The sequence below is a fragment of the Periplaneta americana genome, chromosome 5, assembly GCF_040183065.1.
Source record: "Periplaneta americana isolate PAMFEO1 chromosome 5, P.americana_PAMFEO1_priV1, whole genome shotgun sequence".
NCBI lineage: Eukaryota > Metazoa > Arthropoda > Insecta > Blattodea > Blattidae > Periplaneta > Periplaneta americana.
Window position 1 is genome coordinate 191,251,452 of NC_091121.1, and position 23,007 is coordinate 191,274,458.

At 36.3% G+C, this 23,007-nt stretch overlaps 1 protein-coding gene and 3 non-coding genes across 4 annotated transcripts in view; all 4 read left to right on the plus strand.

Moving 5' to 3' along the window:
- The first annotated feature begins 15,437 nt into the window (after nt 1-15,437).
- LOC138700363 (uncharacterized) overlaps nt 15,438-23,007 on the plus strand; it is a 60,976-nt gene continuing 53,406 nt past the window's right edge. The window contains exons 1-2 of the mRNA XM_069826948.1: nt 15,438-15,511; nt 17,094-17,615. Coding sequence (XP_069683049.1) covers nt 15,454-15,511; nt 17,094-17,615 — 580 coding nt within the window. The 5' untranslated portion in view covers nt 15,438-15,453. The remainder of the gene's footprint in view (nt 15,512-17,093; nt 17,616-23,007) is intronic.
- On the plus strand, nt 19,568-19,639 carry TRNAP-UGG (transfer RNA proline (anticodon UGG)). Its single transcript has one exon. It is a non-coding gene; the product is annotated as a tRNA-Pro (tRNA).
- On the plus strand, nt 19,810-19,881 carry TRNAP-CGG (transfer RNA proline (anticodon CGG)). Its single transcript has one exon. It is a non-coding gene; the product is annotated as a tRNA-Pro (tRNA).
- TRNAP-UGG (transfer RNA proline (anticodon UGG)) lies at nt 22,904-22,975 on the plus strand. The gene has a single exon. It is a non-coding gene; the product is annotated as a tRNA-Pro (tRNA).

Consider the following 23,007-nt stretch of genomic DNA (forward strand, 5'->3'; position numbering starts at 1 on the left):
TAGTTATTTCTTGCTTATACAGGATGATTCACGAAAATTTACCGTCCATTACGGAGTTTATTTCCGAAGACTTTCTGAACCAAAAATGTCATATAAACATGTGTCCTAATCAGTGGCGGTTCCTCGGGGGAAGGAAGGGAGGAACGTCCTCCTCACATTTTTCTTCTTTTGAAAGTAAATACCAAATGAAATATATGCTTTGAAATTCGAGAAAGATCGATCATTTTTAAGTTCACAGCTATAAGAAAACCTCGGTTGATCGAGTTTTAAACGACGCGCACTCATGTGCTACTAGAAAATTGTGAGAAGGATGCGAGATTGTTTGTGTGGAGGAAAGTCAATCCATTCCTCCTTTACTGCAGTTAACACACATAGACAACAGCGCACTAGCGGCCAGAGAAAGAAGCAGAGTTTTAAAGCGAGTAAATGAACGGAGAGGGAGGAGATCCTCCTCTGAATCAGCGCATGGGCGGGAAATAGAAACCGACTGGTCGTGCAGCAAGCTCGCTACCGCTGCCACCTAACGATGCTGCATTCAACCAGACTATAACACATCTAGGAGGAGACACAATAAAAACAGTTTTAACGCAAAGCTATGAAAGCCACCATATAAACTTTTTTTAATTATAGATCAAAATATATTATTCATTGCACTTTATATAGGCTACTATTCATGGTTTGAAACTTTCGAGGATATCTGAAAGCTGAAGTTGGATTTATATAAAACAAAAGGGGAAGTAGTTCTACATTAGTATCGCAGATCTTTTTGGCCCCTGAAATTCATGTCCATTCATTGTCTACTAGACAGAACAGCTAAGTTGTCAGTTTTGCACAAATATCTTTGAAATTGAAAGTACTCCAAACTACATTATTTTTAACATAAAAAAATTAATCGGCCACCGGCAGCTTTGAACAATAATGGTAGTATGACTTTACAAGAACTGATATTCTTCAAAAGCATGTGATGTAAAATGTACATGTGACAACACAGACCACGTGGGTGGGTGCAGTTTTCTCGCTTTCCTAACAGATTATTTCTCATTCTCATTTCCGTAAAACGGTTCTGGTTATGTGTTAGTAGCTAATCTCTTCCAACGCGTGTGATGCTGTAGTGTGCGTGAAAAATGCTGCGAGGTTGTGGATTTCCTTGTAATTGTTAATTTGTGCAATTATTCAACAATGAATGGATGTGAAAACATAATATATTTTGGAGAATTTAGGAAACTCAGTTTACAAAAACAGATTATTGCTATACAAAAGGGAGGAAGGCCAACCCCAACACTACCTGGTCTTACACGTATGCATGTAGGCTAATTTGTAGCATGTTTCTCTCAAGAAGGTGTCATTTTGCGCTGTTAACTTCTTTCCTCCTCTTAAGAAATATGCAGGAGCCGCCACTGGTCCTAATCTCAGTATTTTCAGAATTACATTAATTTGAAATTGTTTATAAAATAATATTATTCTTGAGTTTTAAGGGTAAAAGAATATTACAGATAAAGAATGAACTATTCAGGAGCATCATTTCTTTAATTAGCCAGTATTCAGCCTGCTGACTAAGAAGCATGCAGATCATCCAGGTATGATCTTTGTAGTAAGAACCAGTTCAAGATTCTCATAAGTTTCTTTAAGGTGTACCGAATTACCAACAGGTAACAAAGCATATTTGTTGCCATTGTGCAAAGCACTCTTCAGACTTCTTTTAGAGGAATCGGTAAAAGCCTCAATTCATCCACTTCGTACTGACATTAAACTTTTGTATAAAACAGGAATATCACTGTAGTATACTAAGGCACCCTCTTATGAAGAGTAGGGCGTAAAAATTCCTCTTCTCTAAAGGTAAGCGTTCACTACATCGTATCGCACTGCTCGTACGAATCGCACGCAACGGATATTTTAAGTGCAGTGCGTTCACTGTAACGGCTTCAATACATCGCCTCACTCGGATTTCCCTATCAGCTGTTTAAAACATGACGTCGTACGATATTGACATTACTGAAAGCAAAGGAGTTGAGGTTAGGTCTATTAATTACGTCTGTTAGCGAATAAGAATTTGTAATTGCTTCATGCGTCTTAATTGAAGAGGAAGAAACGAAAGAAATATTGGCTACATAATATATTTGCAAGAAATGACTTGATTACTGTAATGGGAACGCCTCAAATTATATAATACTTCGCAATTTCCTACACGCGAAATAAGTTTTCCGTCTGCCATTTTGGCGCGACACTGAACATGGCACAACATAATAGTAACAGTTGACCAATTAAAATTGATTTATTAAAGAAGGCCATGATCGCACGCATCGGAAAAGTTGCCCATCCGAGAAACGTGGACGGATTTGCCGTGAGGCGATGCGTCCGATACGATGTAGTGAACGCGGTTACATAACAATTACAGCAAAGATAGTCTTTTTCCGATACGTGCGATTCGTCCGATGCGTGCGATATGATGTAGTGAACGCGGTTACATAACAATTACAGCAAATATAGTCTTTTTCCGATACGTGCGATTCGTCCGATGCGTCCGATACGATGTAGTGAACGCGGTTACATAACAATTACAGCAAAGATAGTCTTTTTCCGATACGTGCGATTCGTCCAATGCGTGCGATACGATGTAGTGAACGCGGTTACATAACAATTACAGCAAAGATAGTCTTTTTCCGATACGTGCGATTCGTCCAATGCGTGCGATACGATGTAGTGAACGCGGTTACATAACAATTACAGCAAAGATAGTCTTTTTTCGATACGTGCGATTCGTCCGATGCGTGCGATACGATGTAGTGAACGCGGTTACATAACAATTACAGCAAAGATAGTCTTTTTCCGATACGTGCGATTCGTCCGATGCGTGCGATATGATGTAGTGAACGCGGTTACATAACAATTACAGCAAAGATAGTCTTTTTCCGATACGTGCGATTCGTCCGATGCGTCCGATACGATGTAGTGAACGCGGTTACATAACAATTACAGCAAAGATAATCTTTTTCCGATCCGTGCGATTCGTCCGATGAGTGCGATACGATGTAGTGAACGCGGTTACATAACAATTACAGCAAAGATAGTCTTTTTCCGATCCGTGCGATTCGTCCGATGCGTGCGATACGATGTAGTGAACGCTTACCTTAATCCTACGACAAATCGTAAAACAGCGAACGCTAAGCTCCGCCCACGACCCCTTTCCACTTTTCCCCTACAAGCTCACCACACACTCTAGCGGGAAAGAGTGGAAATAGGGGTTTAGGGTGGGGTGACATCTAGTGGAGGAAAGTGGAACAAAAAGAGTGAATGCGGCATCTACGAAGCAAAAGCGAAACTTCATCCTGTTTCCTTCTCCAGCCTCTCCTTCTCTCTTCCTAGCTTCATGCCTCTCTCTTTTTTTTTTCTTATGGCTTAGCAGAAGGTACTGTCCGTTACTCAGGAGAAAACGAGCGGAAAGAATGTGACCTTGACTATCGCTGTTGATTATTATAAACATCGCTCAGATAAGCATCCCAGTAGCCAGGTGCGGGAAACATGAGTAACAATGCGTATGGAAATTAAAGCTAAGTTGAACAGAAGGAGACCTAATGTTTCCGCTTACTGCAGTACAAATATTGCACGTGTTGTCGTATGTTGTTATCTGTTCACATCCCTTCCTCCTCAGTCCGCTCTCGTCTTCTCCTGAGTCACCGACAGTAGTATTCGATCCGTTCATCTTCCTAATGAAACGCACGCACGCACGCTTTTTGGTTACGATTTAGACCTCTCGGCTACCGAGACGAGTTGGTGGTAGAAGGGAAAATGAATCTATTTATGTTCAAGGGAACTGCCATAACGTATTGCAGAAATGCAAAGTGTGTCGTTGATATGTCTTAGTACGTATGGTGGTTGTTGTCTAATGCACATTAATTTGGTTGTATTGTGTTGTGTTGTAAAATATGAAATACATGCGAGGCGGTAGACAGTGATCCACCAAAGCGGGGCAGATAGTAGAGAGAAACAGTAGAGAGAGAGAGAGAGAGAGACAGAGAGAGAGCAGGCGATCGAGATGCCGAGCGGCGAGGGTGGGGATAACTTCCCCTACTGGCGTTCGCTGTTTCACGATTTATCCACACAGCTTTTTAGATGATGTTTCTAATGCTTATCAACTGATTAGTACAAAATTGTACATTAGAGCACTGGGTTATGGATGTAGCAAAATCACTAGTAGGCCTATATTAATAATTTAAAACATGAAATATAGTTTTGTGTAAAAATGGTGCGTGATGTGACATTTTTTATGTCATTTCTGGCTTCAGCATACAAAAATACATCAAGGAAAGCTGAAATTTTTTAAAGATTTTTATGCTCGGCCATGCCGAAATGTAGTAATTATACACCTGGTAGCAGACCTTTAATGCATGTCATTAAAATACACCTACTCATTAAAGTTCAGGTGTTACACCAATCAGAAAACACCATTGTAGCAATATGAAAACGCAAGTATCGATTATTCTCGGATATGCAATCGAAAGACAACTAGCGAAACGTCACAGAGGCTGGAAATCCAATACTGTCGCAGAAGGTTATGTTCTGTTACTATAATAATTAGCGTTAATTGTAAATAATATTCAAGTAAATTCAATTTGTCATCTCGTTTTTCAATGTCTAAATCAATTTCAAAGTTATATCAAGATTAATGTTTATTTTACTCTCTAGATTATATCAAGATCAATGACATCTGTTTCTCGGAAAAAATCAATACTTTCGCGTCTGCGCACATCTCACAATTTACGAGATATTGCACAAGGTCAGTTCCGCTCCCCAATCAGATAAGAATAACATGAATACTTATGAATAATTTCAAGTTAGAAATATGGTCGAGCATAAAAAGTTGTATGAAACTTACCTATAATGGTAATTAAGACGCTCGCTTGCGCTCGTTTCATAAACATACTGGCGTCTTAATTACTACCATTATAGGCTCGTTGCATAATGTACAATATTTTAATCTAGAGCTCAGCTTTTTCCTTGGGCAATTTTAAATCTCTTATTAAATCATTGAGTTCAAACTGGTAAATTCTTGAGGACTTTCACTTTCTATACCACACAGCTTTTTAGATCATGTTTCTCATGCTCATCAACTGATTAGTACAAAATTTTACATTAGAGCACTGGGTTATGGATGTAGCAAAATCATTAGTATATTAATAATATAAAACATGAAATATAGTGTTGTGTAAAAATGGTGCGTGATGTGACATTTTTATGTCATTTCTGTCTTCAGCCCCAGATCACATATAGATTGCTCTTTCCTATGTTAAAATCAGTTGCATTTTGAAGAGAACAACCTCCAGGAGGTAAGGTACAATTTAAATCGTGGATTTGTAATACATATTTTAAATTTGTGGATTTGTAATGTGTAATATTTTAAACTGTGAATTTGTAAGTTGGAATTTAAATTGTGGATTTGTAATGCATATTTTAAATTTGTGGATTTGTAATGTATAACATTTTAACTTGTGAAATTGTAAGGTACAATTTAAATTGTGGATTTGTAATACATATTTTAAATTTTGGATTTGTAAGGTATAATTTAATTTGACTCTATCTATTGCAATAGTGTATTGCTAAATAACTATGAACTGTGAACTATTCTACATATATCAATTCGATTGATAATATAAACATAGCATGTAATATTGCAACACTTGTACAAAATTTACTTATAATGTATTTAGGCAAAAGCTTTGTAACTGGCGAGCGAATTGATTGTATATAGTACATAGATAATTTAATTGTGGATTTGTAATGTACTTAAGCATAAGATTTATAATTGGCTAGTTGATCATATATTGTGTAGAGTAGATAATTTTTATTTAGTTTAATTTTTGGATTGTAATATCTATTTAACCGACTCTGTATATTGCAATAGTGTACTGCTATATGAATTCCAACTGTGAACTATAAAATATGTAACATAAACATAGCATGTAGTGTTGCAAATCTTGTATGCAATGGAACATGCTGTTTTAGCACAATAAAGGGGGGGGGGGAAACCTCCAGGATCGCCACCCGTCCGCCGCAAACGAACACGAGATGGCAGTAAAGTCGCTAATGCAATTCAAATGGCAGTTATGACGTGACTCCTTATGTAACAAGTAGATGGCAGCATAGTAAACCTGACAAAAGTTGTTACCGTCAAAACCTATAACGCCGAGCAATCTGGGTATAATATAATCTAGGCTTCAGCATACAAAAATACATGAAGGAGAGCTAAAACTCTTTAAAAATATTTTCATCGCAGGTCTGTGTTATTTAATATTTAATCTCTTCGTGGCCAGAATAATCCTATTATTCAGCCCATATTATTGTTATGGCAATTATTATGATGATTAGACCTATATTGATCATGATAATTCCATTCTTCTCTCCTACAAGAACTGGGTATTGTCTTCTGCTTCTCCTGTGTTATCTCAAACGGTCGCTATGCCGACCACATTGCCAGGGAGTGTAATGTCCAATGTTTTCCTCGCTTAAGAATGGACATGTTTTTGCCTGGTGCCATTCACCTTCGCAGACTACGAAGCAATCACACTGACCAGTGAGCAATTTACTTCAAGAAAGCAATTATCTGCTCTCTCGTCTAACACTAATTAACCTGTCTGCCGTCGAGATTCATGACTTCCATTACGCGGATGTAATCTACGTGCAACTCAAGTTAAACAGTAGTTTAATGTGCGTAAGCATATGTGCGGAAAACCTCACATTTTCAGCTTACCGTCTGGCAAGTTGGTTGATTGCCTGACAAGCTGACTAAAGTCATGACACTGCAGTATGAATTGGCGTCTGGTCGTACGGTACTGAATTAATTAATTAATGATTGGAAGGCTGATTAAATGACTGACTGCTTAATTCACTGATTAATTTAGAATTTAGAATTTAGTCTATGACATCTCTTGAGGACTAGGGCCTCCTGCACGTAGGCAGGGTAGCTCTCATTCACTCTTTAGGTGAGCTAGTCTAGAGAGTGTTCGACATTGTTCTGTGTTCAACGTCTCTCGTGATAGTACAGGGACATCATTTTATTTTTACTTCAATTTTTATTGTACCTGAGTTTTTGAATGTACTTCACTCCCACCCCTTCTACTAATGAAGTTCAACCGTCCTCCACACAGATCCAAGACCGCATATACAGTCATAGTAGCCTTACGGTCATAGTAAACAGTACGTTCCAAAAATATATTCGCGTTTTCCAGTGACGAAAGAGCTTTCAATATTGAATCATTTTCGCACAGGTACTGTCGTCCATTTGCCTACGTCGTATCCCGGTTTCCCCCACCAGCTTTTATTCGCCAGCTGGTGGCTGAGCTGTCTTAGCTATTTTCTGAGAACATTAATTTCTGTTAGGAATTGGACGTCTACGTAATATTATGCAACTGTTTAAAATAACTTAAATAAAAGGGCCTCGTTAAGTAATTAACTGTCACGTGATTTCATCCCTTTCTACGACCCTACGACATAACCACTTGGACGGACAGTAGATACTATGTCTGAGTAATTTTATCTTTTCGGATCGGGCGGAAGTGAAGATTGAATTTATAATGCGTAAGGTACTCTTTTATAGAGTAGGTACAGAATTATTTCAACATGAGTTACTAGTACGAAGGACGAAACTGGTAATTGGGATTAGGTACAATAGTCTATAGTGCGATAATATGCACATTAGAACTGAAGCCTGTATCGAAATGAACGGCCACCATTTTAAAAAGTGTGTTTAAATATCCATATTATGATTATTTTTCAATTTAACTTCATTCTACGCTAATGTGCTAAAGACAGTATAATATACACTGCATAATGAATACGTCCACGTGGACAGCTCAGTTCGTGAGTAAAAACACTCATTGTTAATACTGTACTGTATTTTGATTAGAGAAAACCCTAATGAAAATTATCAAACTCAAAATTTCGATATTTCCTAGTTTACGTAAATGGATGAACTACTTTTCTTCCCTCCTATACCTAGTAAAGTGATTTGTTTGTACATTACGCCAGTATCATCGAACTCCAGTCGTGGAAGGGGGTAGCAAACGGCGTTGATCCAGAGGTACAGCCAGGTTAATATTAAAAATGTTAGTAAAAATAAAATGATGTCCCTGTATTTAGTTGCAGTAGGATATTCAGCCTGTCAGTCAGTCAACCAGACATACATACAATCGATGAATCATTCAGCGAGTCAATCAGTCAAATAAGCGGATATCAGTCAGTGAGTAAGTTAGTCAAGACAGCCTCCTAATCAGTCACTCAACCAGAGAGTCAAGCAATTAGGCAATCATTCAATCAGACTGTAAGTTAAACAGTCCTTAAATTAATCTCGTGTTTGGTATGATATTCTGGTCAAGAGACATAATCATATACTTTGTCTTTTCGGGATTTACTTCCAACCCTATCGCTTTACTTGCTTCAAGTAGAATTTCCGCGTTTTCCCTAATCGTTTGTCGATTTTCTCCTAACATATTCACGTCATCCGCATAGACAAGAAGCTGATGTAACCCGTTCAATTCCATACCCTGTCTGTTATCCTGGACTTTCCTAATGGCATTCTCTAGAGCAAAGTTAAAAAGTAAAGGTGATAGTGCATCTCCTTGCTTTAGCTCGCAGTGAATTGGAAAAGCATCAGGTAGAAACTGGCCTATACCGATTTTGCTGTACGTTTCACTGAGACACATTTTAATTAATCGAACTAGTTTCTTGGTAATACTAAATTCATTAAGAATATTATGTAAAACTTCTCTCTTAACCGAGTCATATGCCTTTTTAAAATCTACGAATAACTGATGTACTCCATCCTTATACTCCCATTTTTTCTCCAATATCTGTCGAATACAAAAAATCTGATCAACAGTCGATCTATTAAGCCTAAAACCGCACTGATGATCCCCAATAATTTCATCTACAGTATATATGGAGTTAATCTTCTCAAAAGAATATTGAACAAAATTTTGTACGACGTCAACAAAACCAATAATAATAATAATAATAATAATAATAATAATAATAATAATAATAATAATAATAATAATAATACTAATAATAATAATATTGATGATAATAATGTTACTGATATTATTTCGTTATTATTAATACATGTAGTTGCAATAATAATAATAATAATGTTTAGCAAGTCTGACGTCCAATGTTTGCTATTACAGATGCCGGCGTACTGTAATCTTATTGTGCTGGTGATTTTTAATCTCAATTTAGTACGTCTGTATGTCCAGAAATTTCACGTCTCATAGCACAGACACACATGTAGGTAGCATAAACTTATCGATTTTTTTTGTAGTCAAGGAAACTGGTCTTTGTACGTATGTTAAATATACTGTAATCTCTAAACTAATCTTATTGTTTTATTTATTTTGGTACATGCAAGAGCACCTATTCTTCAGGCATAATACTAATAGACCTATGAAATAAATGTTTAGAGTAGCGGTTCCCAAACTGTGGGCCGCGAAATGATTTACAAAATAAAACAAAAATACCTTATTAATATGCATTTACTTTGTACGTACAAACATAAAGTTAAACATGAAAATTAAAGTAATGTTTCGGTGATTAAAACATAAAATATAATAGTTAATGCGACAAATGTGACTGTTTTTCAGACTGTAGGTTCTCAAATCGGACTCTTCATTCGATACACACAGTGATATCATTTTCAAGTCAAGGAGACTTCTTGCTTTTGTTTGAAATCACAGACGAGAAAGTTATTGTGCATAAATGCGAGATTGCAATTGTTGCATAAAATTTAAGTTTTTTTTTTTTTTGCAAGCTCGAGGTATTCTTGCATTCTTTTGAACCAAAGTTTCAACATTCCATCAGTGGGTGTATATTTCAGTGAGTTTTTTTATATTCTTTTGGAATTTCAGCCAGTTGAACTTAAGTGTCTAAAAACTGATTCGATACTCATCTATGACTATTGTAATTGTTTTGAGTAATCTACTCAGAAAACTGTTGTTTAAAATTGTGCATGTCTACAAAAATAATCTGAGTATTTGTCGTGTAATACGTAGCTAAATTTTCTATAATTTACTTATTAGAGTGAAATGAATCAAATTTCTTTTTGTCAAGTGAAATCGACTAGAAACCAAATTCCTTTATGAGTTTGTTGGAAACAGAGCAAACATCATTTTCGATTTATACTGAACTATTTTTTTTGGTTCACCGTTGTTCAGTGCATCTAACCGTGAAATTTGCGGAACTGGGTTCAAATCTTGATTGGGACAAGTTACCTAGTTCGAGTTTTTCCGGAATATAAATTTGTTTACCTAATGTTTCGTGTCGTTGCACCATAATACATTTCTATTCTGTTAAGTTCTTTGGGCGATATTCACTGGTTTTGAATAAAATTGTTTTCTTTTTTTTGTTTCGATTTAAAGGGATTTTTCATTTTTAGAATGGAATTAAGTACCGGAGTTAAGTTTTGCAGCTTAACAAGTATTTGTATATCGCGAACTTGAAGCCACGGTTCCGTTGGTTCACTTCGCGTTGTGTGATATCTTATTCAACCGAAATGAGAAGCCAGGTTTTATGATATTTGGTTTATTTTCAAGCCTGAATAGCCGGTTCTAAAATGTACAATTCCCTTAGACTGAACTACATTCAGCTAAGTACTTAGTCAGGGTTTGAACCCAATACTCGGGACGTGAAGCCTGCTGGTCAGTTATAATAACTTCGACGACAGCTAAACGAAAGAGAGTGAGTGTCTGAAAACCCTCAGTTTTTTTAATTCTTCCAGACTTGGGTCACGTGTCAATTCTGATGTCAAACTTACATGGTCTGGCAAAAGAGAGGGTCATGACGTTGCATATTGACAGTCATGACCCCGTGATAGGGTGTCATCCTATATGAGTCCAGCTAGGGTGAACTGTGACTCGTATCCTCGTGAGGCGATAAGATGCATGACTTAAATTCATGAGTTATTTTCTTAGTGATAAGTCCCAGACTATATGTCTGGCCAGAATGATTCTTACCCGTGTATTATAATTATATTAATATTAAATTATTAGAACCCTAGGTTTTGGGCCTCTGGGGCTCGTAGCTCGACCACTGGGGTCGGGATACATAACTCCGGTACGGTATGGTATGGTACGACAACAGTCGGGGAGGGATTCGCAATAAAAGCCTCGCCCAAAAGCGGGTCGCGCCTTCAAAATGTTTGGGAACCCTTGGTTTAGAGCAATTCTTGTACATACACTTAAACTGACAATTGTTATCTGAGAAGCATTTATTTGAAAATATAAATAAAGCCGTTTCACTGAGTAAAACAAGACTTGTGCTTAAGTCCGCCATTCTACTCACCCTCGCGCAACCATCCCCTTGCTTTCTGCACCCGTGCCCCGAGAGCCAGCTCCCTTGGTTAGGCCTGATACTAAGAGCACAGTCTAGTATATACAGCCATGAAGCTTGAGTTGTTGAGGGTACTAGGAACAATAGACTGTGCCGGTACTATTTTGCATTGTCTGTGATGAGACGATAGTAGCGATCCTAGTGGCTAGCAACTGTCTATGGATGCATATTCCCTACGCATTGAGCTTCGTGACTATATGAGCTATTCCATCTCAAATCGACCGAAATATAGAGAAAATTTTTAAATACAATGAAACTTTTTTTGTACGTAGAGAACTGTGATACAATGCTTTGTGCAAAGTTTGAGGCATCAGAACTTCATAGTGTTTAAATTAAAAATATTTAAATTTATCGCATTTTCATAAAATTAGCAACTTTAAACTGTTGTAGCTCCGAAACCCTTTCACCCAATGATCAAAATCATGGTTTATTTTGATGCTGAAAAATTAAAGTTTATATTGACATGTAAATAGATTTTCTTACTTTTTATGGAAATGGAGAAATTGAGATTTTTCCTCATTAAGACGCCTTTGCCTAGGAAAAAAATATTTAAAAAATATATAGTTAGATTCCGCATTGAAAGTACAAATAAACCCATTTTTTACTGATGGTATGTTGATAAGAAAGTATTGAAAATATCAAATAAAGAAAATAAATAGTACGCGCGTGAACTAACCAGCTGACTGTGAGGCGGGAGCTAGCCGAGACAAGCAAGGCCAGGAGACAAACACGTGATGTTTCGTCTAGTAGCGCATAGCTGGGATAGCTTTATCACAAGTTTTCATACTAAAACCAGACGTAAGTGCAAGTTTGAACCAATAAATTATTGAGATTTGCAATAAAATAATGAGTCTAGGAAATTGTATATTTAGTATGTAGAACTACATTTGTTTATAGATCTTTTGTTATATTATTAAGTTTTGTACTTGTGAACTATATCAATAAATCAAATCAATATGTCACAAGTTTTCATAAACACAGGAGTAAAATGACGCCCAACGCTCGCTTATCATCATCTCTCGGCCAGTGCGTGCGGTACTGCGCCGTTCAAGTCTAGGCATGTGAAAATAATTTATTTAATACCCTCCAAACTTATTGCCGAGCCACTAAGCAAACAATGCCGAATTCCTCTTAATAATACAAGGTTTTTTCTCAATATTTTTTTTACATTTTTACAAATGGACAAAAAGCCTAAACGTAAGTAAAATCAGATTATCTGTCTCTCTGTGTACAATAAAAATAAGTGTTACTTCTTATCATAACCTACCAAATGTCAGCTTCAAAATGAGCTCTCGTTCAATGTTCTACAGTAAATGGTTCCAGAGTTCTGAGCGCTGAAAGAGGCTTGTTTTTTCTAAAATACGCTAAATTTGTCGCTCAACAATACGAAAACCGTTTGACTTTCGATAGTATATTTTTGCAAATGCACTCTCCTCAGCACCTTGTATAAATAGGGGAAAAATTAGAATATAAAAAAATGCGACGTTTTTTACTGATCGATTTCATATGGAATAGCCCGTATATACTAGACTGTGATTAAGAATAAGTTTTGTTAGAATTTTTAATAAATCAGTAATACACATCAGCAGGGAACGGATTTATATGGACTAAAAATATATGAAATATGTAAATATATATGTAGTTATTTTTACCAAAATATGGAATTAAATATGGATTTTTACCAAAATATGGAATTAAATATGGACTTAAAATTATAAAAAAATGACTATGTACGTTAAATATTGGTACATTTTAATCAAACTAAACAAAAAATATAATGGACGTACCTTATCTTCCAATGTAGTTTCAACAAAACACAATTTTTATTGTCTGTTACCATAACAATAGGTTACAAACATTTCTTTCAAGTGCTGAAAAGTGAATCTTCTTCTATTGTCTCTGAGGATAGATTTATACTGACTAAAAGAGCGTTCGACGTCACAAGAAGTAACTGGTACATAATTCAATTTCACAATGTCTGCTGGGGATAAGTCCAAGTTAATCTTCACTGTTGATTCACCACTCATCACAGCAACAACCTTTTGTAGTTCTTCATATCCAGGGTTTTTTGAAAGTACAGTGTCCACCTTAGCTCTTACTGCATCTGCAACTTTACCTCTACCACGATTCAGTTGTTCCACAGTACTATTTATAATTTCAAAACTTTCAGATAGTGAAAGGTGCCTATTTTGGAGACTTTTGAGCGTTTTTATGATGCATGAAAATGTATGCTGAATGTGAGCTAAGTCATTCTTCACACTTATGTCACAGGTAACTGTTTTCGCAGTATCAATTGAGACTGCATCTTCAGAGTCCAATGCAAGGAGAACATTGTTAATAGAGTCTATATGTTCGGCATAATATTCAACTGCTTCTAGCCATGTACCCCATCTAGTTAAAATTGGCTTTGGTGGCAATGGAATTTCAGGGTACATTTCTTTCAACACGTTAACTCTACTGGGAGCTTTGAGAAATACTTTTTTCACTGATGAAATCAACAAATCTACTTTAGGGAAATTGTCTCTGACCACTTCTGCCACACGATGAAATGCATGCGCCACACAAGTAAAATGAGTCAATTTAGGATATACAACAGATAATGCTTGTCCAGCTTTGACCATATAAGGGGCAGCATCGCTAATAAAGAATAACACATTATCGTACATAATACCCTTTGGCCACAGGATACCCATAGCTTCGTTGAACAGTTTAACTATAGTTTTGTTATTGCACTTTTCTAGAACATCACAATGTAAAAGAATTCGTTCAGAATATTGTTCACTTAACAAACCGATAACTACATTACCAACAAGTCTACCTTCTTTGTCGGGAGTCTCATCAATGGAAACCCAAATTGAACTATCTTTAATTTCATCTCTTATCTTCTGTATTGTCTCATCGTAGATGGATGGAGCATACGTCTTCCTAAGTGTTGACTCATCCGGGATTGTATGTTGAGTATATTTTTCAAGGAATTCCCTGAAGACCTTATTCTTTAGTTTGTAGAGAGGAATATCAGCAGAGATGAGAGAACGGCACAGGTCGATGTTAAACTCAGATCTTACATTCGATGTTGTTGGTTGTGTTAAAAACAATTGTCTCTGCTTGGAATTTAGTTGTTTGTTGGCCTGATGTTTACTAGTTGTAATGTGTTGTTGCACCAGGAACTTTTGTGTAGATGATACTGCACACTGACACAAATTACAAAATAATATTTTATTGTCAGTTGATAAACCATCTTCTTTAAATTCTGAAATGTAACTTGTTAGTTTTGATTTTAAATTGACTGAATGACGTACTTTTGGCATATTTACCGTCTTTATAGTATGATTTACAAAACTGAACCTATGTGTACTCTAACTGGCATTTAACTGTTGAGCTGCACAACTGAAGTCTGTTAAAAATTTTAAATTAAATTAATACAGTTTTGTAACTTACTTTCCCATTGTTGATAGGACTGCTAATTTTCAAATAACTCTGATGTTAAAGGGATTACTGAACATGTGTTTAAATCTCTATTGTTGAAATGTATTTTTAAAAGTTAATGGAATTTTGTTTTGTTTTATTGTTAAACCTAATATAATATGGACTGTTTTATATGAAATATGGAAAATATATGGAAATTAACGAAAATATGTACTAAACTCTAAAATATGGAAAAATATGGAAAATAAAAGTAGGATTTTTCAACCCTACACATTGTGAAACATAAAGATAATGCAAAATATAAATTATATTAGCTTTATAAGTAAATATGTATTTACATATAAATCCTTTCCCTGCACATCAGTGATAGTAGTTCAAGTACGTGAAAACTGCGTAGCGTTTGGAAATTGAGCTTTGCTTAATGATTAGATTAAAGTTCTAAGATGCTGAACATTTACAACAGTGAACTTCCGTAATAAATAAACGACTATTATGTGTTCCACACCTGGAAGAAACATTAACTACGATTGTTTTCTTTGAGGAAGACATCGTTAAGTTACTATCAGTGGTATGACGAAAGCTCTCTAATGAATTTAAACACTTACGTCGTTAGATATAAATAGTAAGACATTGTACTTTGAAGACATTACTATGAAGTTGTGGGTCTTCGTTCTTGTGGTGGCTTTAGCCACTGCTGCCAACATTAACAGTAAGAGAAACTTTTTCTTCTCCTTTTTTATATTTTTATAGACCATTTAGGGTGAACTGTAAGTAATGTAATTAATTTCAGAGTGTTGTTTTATTCTTTCAGATATTTCAAACAAAAAAGTTTAATACAATTTGGCTCGTTTTTGCTTCTCTTTCGAGATAAAAATCGTTTTATATGAAACATTTAATAGCGTGTTTTCGGAAAGCCATTGGTTGAATTTCTAATATGCTCAGTCAGTTTAAGGGATTAGGTACAGCTTACAGTAGTAAAATTATGGAAATATTCAACATTTTTTCCTCCATTACTGTATCTTGTACAATAATGAAAATTGGTATGTGTAAAACACTGTCCTTTTGGGAAGGAAACTTTTTTTGTTCCTTATTCAAATTTATTCCCAATACTTTTCGATTGCAGCGATGTTTTACTACTTAATTAACTTATTATTCCCAGAACATGAATTTTACCAGCAATCGAAAAGTATTGGGAGTAAATTTGAATAAGGAACAAAAAAAAGTTTCCTTCCCAGGCAGGATTCGAACCACAAAAGTCTTAAGGCTGGTTCACAATAAACAGGGAACGGAAACGACAACGAGAATGAGAACTACAGCCATTTGTAGTTCCCGAGAATGTCCCAAAATCATCTATTGCTTCTCAGAATCTCCTTCAAGAACCAATAGTCCGTGAGAGTGTTCGCAAAACATCTGCTGTTTCTCAAAATATACTACAGCCATTTGTAGTTCCCGAGAATGTCCCAAAATTATCTATTGCTTCTCAGAATCTCCTTCAAGAACCAATAGTCCGTGAGAGTGTTCGCAAAACATCTGCTGTTTCTCAAAATATACTACAGCCATTTGTAGTTCCCGAGAATGTCCCAAAATTATCTATTGCTTCTCAGAATCTCCTTCAAGAACCAATAGTTCGTGAGAGTGTTCGCAAAACATCTGCTGTTTCTCAAAATATACTACAGCCATTTGAGTTCCCGAGAATGTCCCAAAATTATCTATTGCTTCTCAGAATCTCCTTCAAGAACCAATAGTCCGTGAGAGTGTTCGCAAAACATCTGCTGTTTCTCAAAATATACTACAGCCATTTGTAGTTCCCGAGAATGTCCCAAAATTATCTATTGCTTCTCAGAATCTCCTTCAAGAACCAATAGTTCGTGAGAGTGTTCGCAAAACATCTGCTGTTTCTCAAAATATACTACAGCCATTTGTAGTTCCTGAGAATGTCCCAAATCACCTATTGCTTCTCAGAATTATTCTTCAAGAACCAATAGTTCATGACGTTTCTCAAGATATGCCACAGCCATTTATAGTTCCTGAGAATGTTCCAAAATCATCTGATATTTCTCTTTGTGTTTCTGGATCACTCACAGTTTCTGAGAATATTCCTCAGTCGACTATTTCTAAAAATGTTCATAAATCATCAGCTGCTCCTCATAATGTTTTTCAAGCACTTGTGAGTCCTGAAAATGTCCCAGAATTGCCTTATATCTCACTGAACTTTCCTCACAAACTCGATGTTTTTCATAATATTCCCTATACACCTTCAATTCCTGTAAATGACGTCGTTTCTTTTTCAGTTCCTCGAAATGCCCAAGGAACTACATCTCATGAAAATAATTCAAACAGTGTTAACGTGCCTCTGGGACCTCAGCTTGCACGCCAAGTGCCAATAGTGCCAGAAAACAAGCATCCTACTCTTACATTTAAAAGAATGCTTCGCCCATCACAGAATATCCAGGATTATTATCAGAAGATTCCATCTGAGCTAGACAACGTACGTTTCTTATGTCGTCGAATATCTGAAGAGAATATGACGTTCATTTTGAACTGGAGGTCGTACGAATGTCATCACAATGAGTTGCCACTGAAATTAAGACTTGAAATACCGAGTGTCATCCTGTATGATGATGTCATCGATGCGGAATTATCAGCACCCTACTCGGCAATTGCAAACGATGCATGGAATGACATATACACAGGAATATCTGTCGATGAACTCCAACAAGATCTCCTTGAACCCAACGCCATTGGAATAGGAATCAGAAAGGCTGCTGAAGGCGGGATCCGGACTGTTTGGCTGCCAGTTGCCGTCCTGGAGGGTGAGTTAACTTTTTGTGTGAATATAAATTAGATAACGTTTCCAGTTCCGTTAATATGTTAGGAAGAAACACTAACATTCTCATCACCATCATCGTCGTCATCATCGGCATTATCATCATTGTCGTCAGTGCAGGAACATGATAATAATAATAATAATAATAATAATAATAATAATACTTACTTACAAATGGATTTTAAGGAACCCGAAGGTTCATTGCCGCCCTCACATAAGCCCGCCATCGGTCCCTATCCTGTGCAAGATTAATCCAGTCTCTATCATCATATCCCACCTCCCTCAAATCCATTTTAATATTATCCTCACATCTACGTCTCGGCCTCCCCAAAGGTCTTTTTCCCTCCGGCCTCCCAACTAACACTCTATATGCATTTCTGGATTCGTCCATACGTGCTACATGCCCTGCCCATCTCAAACGTCTGGATTTAATGTTCCTAATTATGTCAAGTGAAGAATACAATGCGTGCAGTTCTGCGTTGTGTAACTTTCTCCATTCTCCTGTAACTTCATCCCTCTTAGCCCCAAACATTTTCCTAAGAAACTTATTCTCAAACACCCTTAATCTCTGTTCCTCTCTCAAAGTAAGAGTCCAAGTTTCACAACCATACAGAACAACCGGTAATATAACTGTTTTATAAATCCTAACTTTCAGATTTTTTGACAGCAGAATAATAATAATGATAATAATAATAATAATAATAATAATAATAATAATAATAATAATAATAATAATAATAATAATAATTCATAGTGTTCTGCCTAAGCGCAGGTCTTTCACTGCAAACCTAGCATTCTTCAGTCTCATGTTGCTTTCAAGTAGCATTGTTTACGGTCATAAATTTAATTCTCTGTATGACTAACATAATATCACCGTCTTCTGTGGCCGAATTAACAAAACTACAGTATATTGGTCTGAAGTGACAACACTATTTCCTTGGATAATACGAGTAAATTATGAGCCTGTGTTTTCATATTAGGCATTGTTTTCTACAATTTCATGTACGCATATTTCAGAGTATTTAACGGCTCGGTAGTCCAGGGTTATGATTCCTGATTTGGATGCGATTTTTTGGCGAACCCTCGGACCTCACCTCATCATTGTAGAAAATTATTAAATTGTAAAACTGTAAAAATTGTAAAATATTGTAAAAATTTGTAAAAATTGTAATTGTAATATTGTAACATTTTGACTTGTTCCACATCTTAAAGCTTCATTGCTCATTTAAGATCTATAGAATATAATGAATGAATGAATGAATGAATGAATGAATGAATGAATGAATTCCTGGCTGAGCCCGTGTAATAGTTTAATAAATATAGCAAACATACACACAGCAAACAAAGTGCAACAGTGTTTCAGTGATAAGTTAATATTTGAACTGTATTGTTTTCTCTGACAATAGTGTCTTTCAAACGTCAAGCTCAATGGCTCAGTGGTCTAGGGGTCTGATTTCTGCTTTGGTGAAGGAGGTCGCGGGTTCAAATCCCAGCTGAGCCCGTGCCAGTTTTTGAGTAAAGATTATGTAACATAGTTCCAATTGTATTTTAATATTTGAGCAGCATTATTTTGTCTGAAAATTTGTCTTCCAAACGCAGTTTTCTAGGGGTATGATTCCTGCTTTGGATGCAGAAGGTCTCGGGTTGAAATCCCGACTGAGCCCGTGCTAGTTTTGGGGTAAAGAGTATGTAACATAGTTCCAATTGTATTTCAATATTTGACCTGTATTGTTTTCTCTGACAGTAACGTCTTGAAAGCATAGTGGTCTAGGTGTATGGTACTTACTTTAGGTGCAGGAGGCCCTGGGTTCAAATCCTCGCTTAACCTCTTCCATATTTTGAGTGAAGAATATGTAACATACTTTCAATTATTGTATTTTCATATTTCAGCTGTATTATTTTGCCTGACAATAATGTCTTTCAAGCAATGACGTCAAGGGCTCAGTGGTCTAGGGGTATGATTCCTGCTTTGGGTGCAGGAGGTCCCGGGTTCAAATCCCGGCTGAGCCCTTGTTATTTTTGAATGAAAAGTATGTGACATAGTTTCAATTGTTTTCCCATATTTGAGCTGTATTATTTCTTCAAAATTATGGAGTATGTAACATATTTTCAATTGTATTTTCATATTTGAGCGGTATTGTTCTATCTGACAATCATGTATTTCAAATACTCTGAACAACGGCTCAGTGGTCTAGAGGTATGATTCCTGCTTCGGGTGCTGGAGGTCCCGGGTTCAAATCCCGGCTGAGCCCTTGTTATTTTTGAATGAAAAGTATGTAACATAGTTTCAATTGTTTTCCCATATTTGAGCTGTATTGTTTCTTCAAAATTATGGAGTTTGATTAGTCCACGGATTTTTAAATAAAGGCTCTTGGTTATAGGGTAGTTTTATAAGGTGAAAACTGTATATTAGATTTAATTTTTCGGAAATGACTTGAACAAGTTTTTTTTTTATTAGTAGTTTATTACGATAAAGCTTACACGGTTGAATTCGCCGGGCGTTACGATTGGTGGCTCAGCTTTAGTGGAGATTGTTGTGATTGGTTGCTGAGCGGAGAAGTTCGATTGCAGTATTGAAGAATCTATCCTTTGTCTTTATGACTTCGATGGTAGTGGATGAAGGAGGGGCTCGCGATCTCTCATGCAGTGTCAGCGTGATGGTTACCTGGATTTATTTTCGCGTGCACATTCCAGATGAAATCAAGAAGTTTCCTTCGTACTCCGCGGTTGCAGCCTACGTCTTCCATATACGAAGGTTAGGTTCGGTTAGTTTAGGTTTTTACTAACAAGTCCGCGCATTCTGTGTATGTGCAGTTATCATGTCACAGCCAAGATGATCCTATCGTGAGGCCCACGTGTGGATTGAGGGAAGAAGAATTGCATGAATTCTTAATTAATGATGGTGTGTTATCTGTTAGTTTTGCATGTGACAATTGTGGATTTTCGAAAGCAGATTGGGAGACTATATTATATTCACCACTTCACGTCTATAAGTCCATGAGGATTTACTTGTCTAGTCCCTTTTAGAAAGAGAGAGAATGCTCACCATCTCTCTCTACCCTCATTTATGATGGTCGACACTCCTTCAAACGACCACGAGTTACCAGTAGCGGTATTCTCTTCCTCTTCAAATTCTGATTCCACTCCGCCAGAAAGTTCGTCCGTGTCCGTGACGTCCAAATTGATAACGAACCAATAATAAATTTCCATCTACAAGTCCATCCTTCTCCCAATAAAATGTTTCAACTTTTTCTACGTGTTCACAGGCCTTCCTCCAATTTTCTTCCGTCACTTTTGCAAGAGCGCTCATTTTTAACTTGTTCCCATATTAATTCAATCGCGCTTAAGTCACAATAGTATGGTGGCTGTCTCACTACAGTAGGGGGTGCATTGTCGCAATTTGATCGATTTTATATGTTTTGAAATTGTCTTTTTTTGTTTTTATAAGTTCATAGAATACAGGTTTCGTGGATCGTAAATCAAATTCAACGTTATTGTTACGGAGGCAGGACTGCATTTCAGATTTCGATGTTGATGAAATCGGTGCCTTATTGAGTTGGGGGGGCATTGTCTATAATAATACTATTGGGAGGAATGTTTGGTAATAATTAATTAATGAATCAGTTCTTAAATACAGTACTGTTCATCTCTTCGTGATAGTCTTTAGTTGACTTAGATTTGAAAGTTAGAAGCGCGTTGGGAACGAAACATATTGAACATCTGGCGTGTAAAATAATAAACCGCTGACCTTTTCCTATTGGGGTTTGAAGTGGGAAGTCAATTTCGTGGTCATTGCTTTTCCAAACTTTGCTTTTCGTATGGTTCACATTAACCCAAGTTTCGTCTAGACAAATAACGGTGCGTCGAATAATTTCTTCATTTTTCTTAAGAATTTAAATCTTTTTAAAACAGCATCTGATTTCTCCATTAAAAATTTTCTGGTTTGAGTATTTCTGACATAAATTTAATTTTCTTTCAGAATATCTTTCAAACTCTATATGCTCCCAGTGAATAAGTTTTCCTTAATTAACGCGCCATTTAAATTTTTCAAACTAGGCAAAAAAAATCAGTCTGATATAAAGAATAAATTACTCTTCTTATAGCGGCAATTGCAGTTTTTTAGGAGTCCTGTTCGGGCGTTTCTTTCCTGGAGTTCGCAGCACACTTCCACTTCCGCTTTCTAGCGCTTCCTTTTGTTGTTTTTTTTTTTTTTCTTTTTTAATCCTGTAACGCCACGAGATGATATACCTGTCGCTGCAGCAGTTCTTTCGATAAAACTCGGCACAGATATTGTTTGTTTTCAGCATTTCAGTGCCTCATATTCTTCAGTAAATAATTTATGTGCATTAATAACCTATTTCATACTGTCCGACTTCAAGGCTTTCCCGCGTTTTCCCATAGGCTATTGCCTACCATGATTATTAAAAACAAGAGCACAACACTCATTACAATATTTAAGGTAACAGTGAAACCATGCATCTCCGAAAACATTTTAATTTGTGAATTATATTATATTAAATTGGTACAACAAGATCGTCACATCTGGTGACAGTCGGTAGAGAAGGACCTCAGACAAGGACAGTAGAAATCACGCCAACTTAATCCTCATGCACTGTAATTCGTAAGTTATAGAGCATTGTATATTGCCCGGTAATTAAAACTTTTGGACTATTTTTTTTTTTTCAAACTTTCATTTTCGCCGTAATTTACTGTCGTAAAAACGATAAAAATACTTTCAATTGTCGTAAATTACCTTTACCTAACAACTTAACGTAACCCAACCTAGATTATAGTTGATTTCTGATAGATGAACATTTTATATCATTTTTACGACGGTAAAACACGGCGAAAAACGAAGTTTGACAAAAATTGTACAAGAATAGTCAAATTCCTAAATTACCGTTTCTTCTGCTGACAAGAATAAATGGCGTATTCAACGTCTGTGTAGTCTAGAGATTTGATTCATGCTTTGGTTGGAGGTGGTCCTGGGATTGCATCTCGGCTGACCCGCTGCCTTTTTCAGATGACGAATAACATTTGTAACATATGTACAATTATATGTTTATATTTCAAAAATGTTAAGCTATATCTTTTAACATCCATGTGTTTCAAACAACATATTCACCATCTCAATGGTCCGGGTTAAAATCCCGGTTCAGGCCTTATTCTTTTTGAACGAAAAATATGTAACATTATTTCAATTATTCAAAATTCGTATTCGAGCGGTATAGCTTCTCCTTCTAACATACGTGTAATTCAAACGTTTTCACCGTCGGCTCAGTGGTCTAGGGGTATGATTCCTGCTTTGGGTGCAGGAGGTCCCGGGTTCAAATCCCGGCTGAGCCCGTTTCGTTTTTTGAGTTAAAAGTATGTAACAT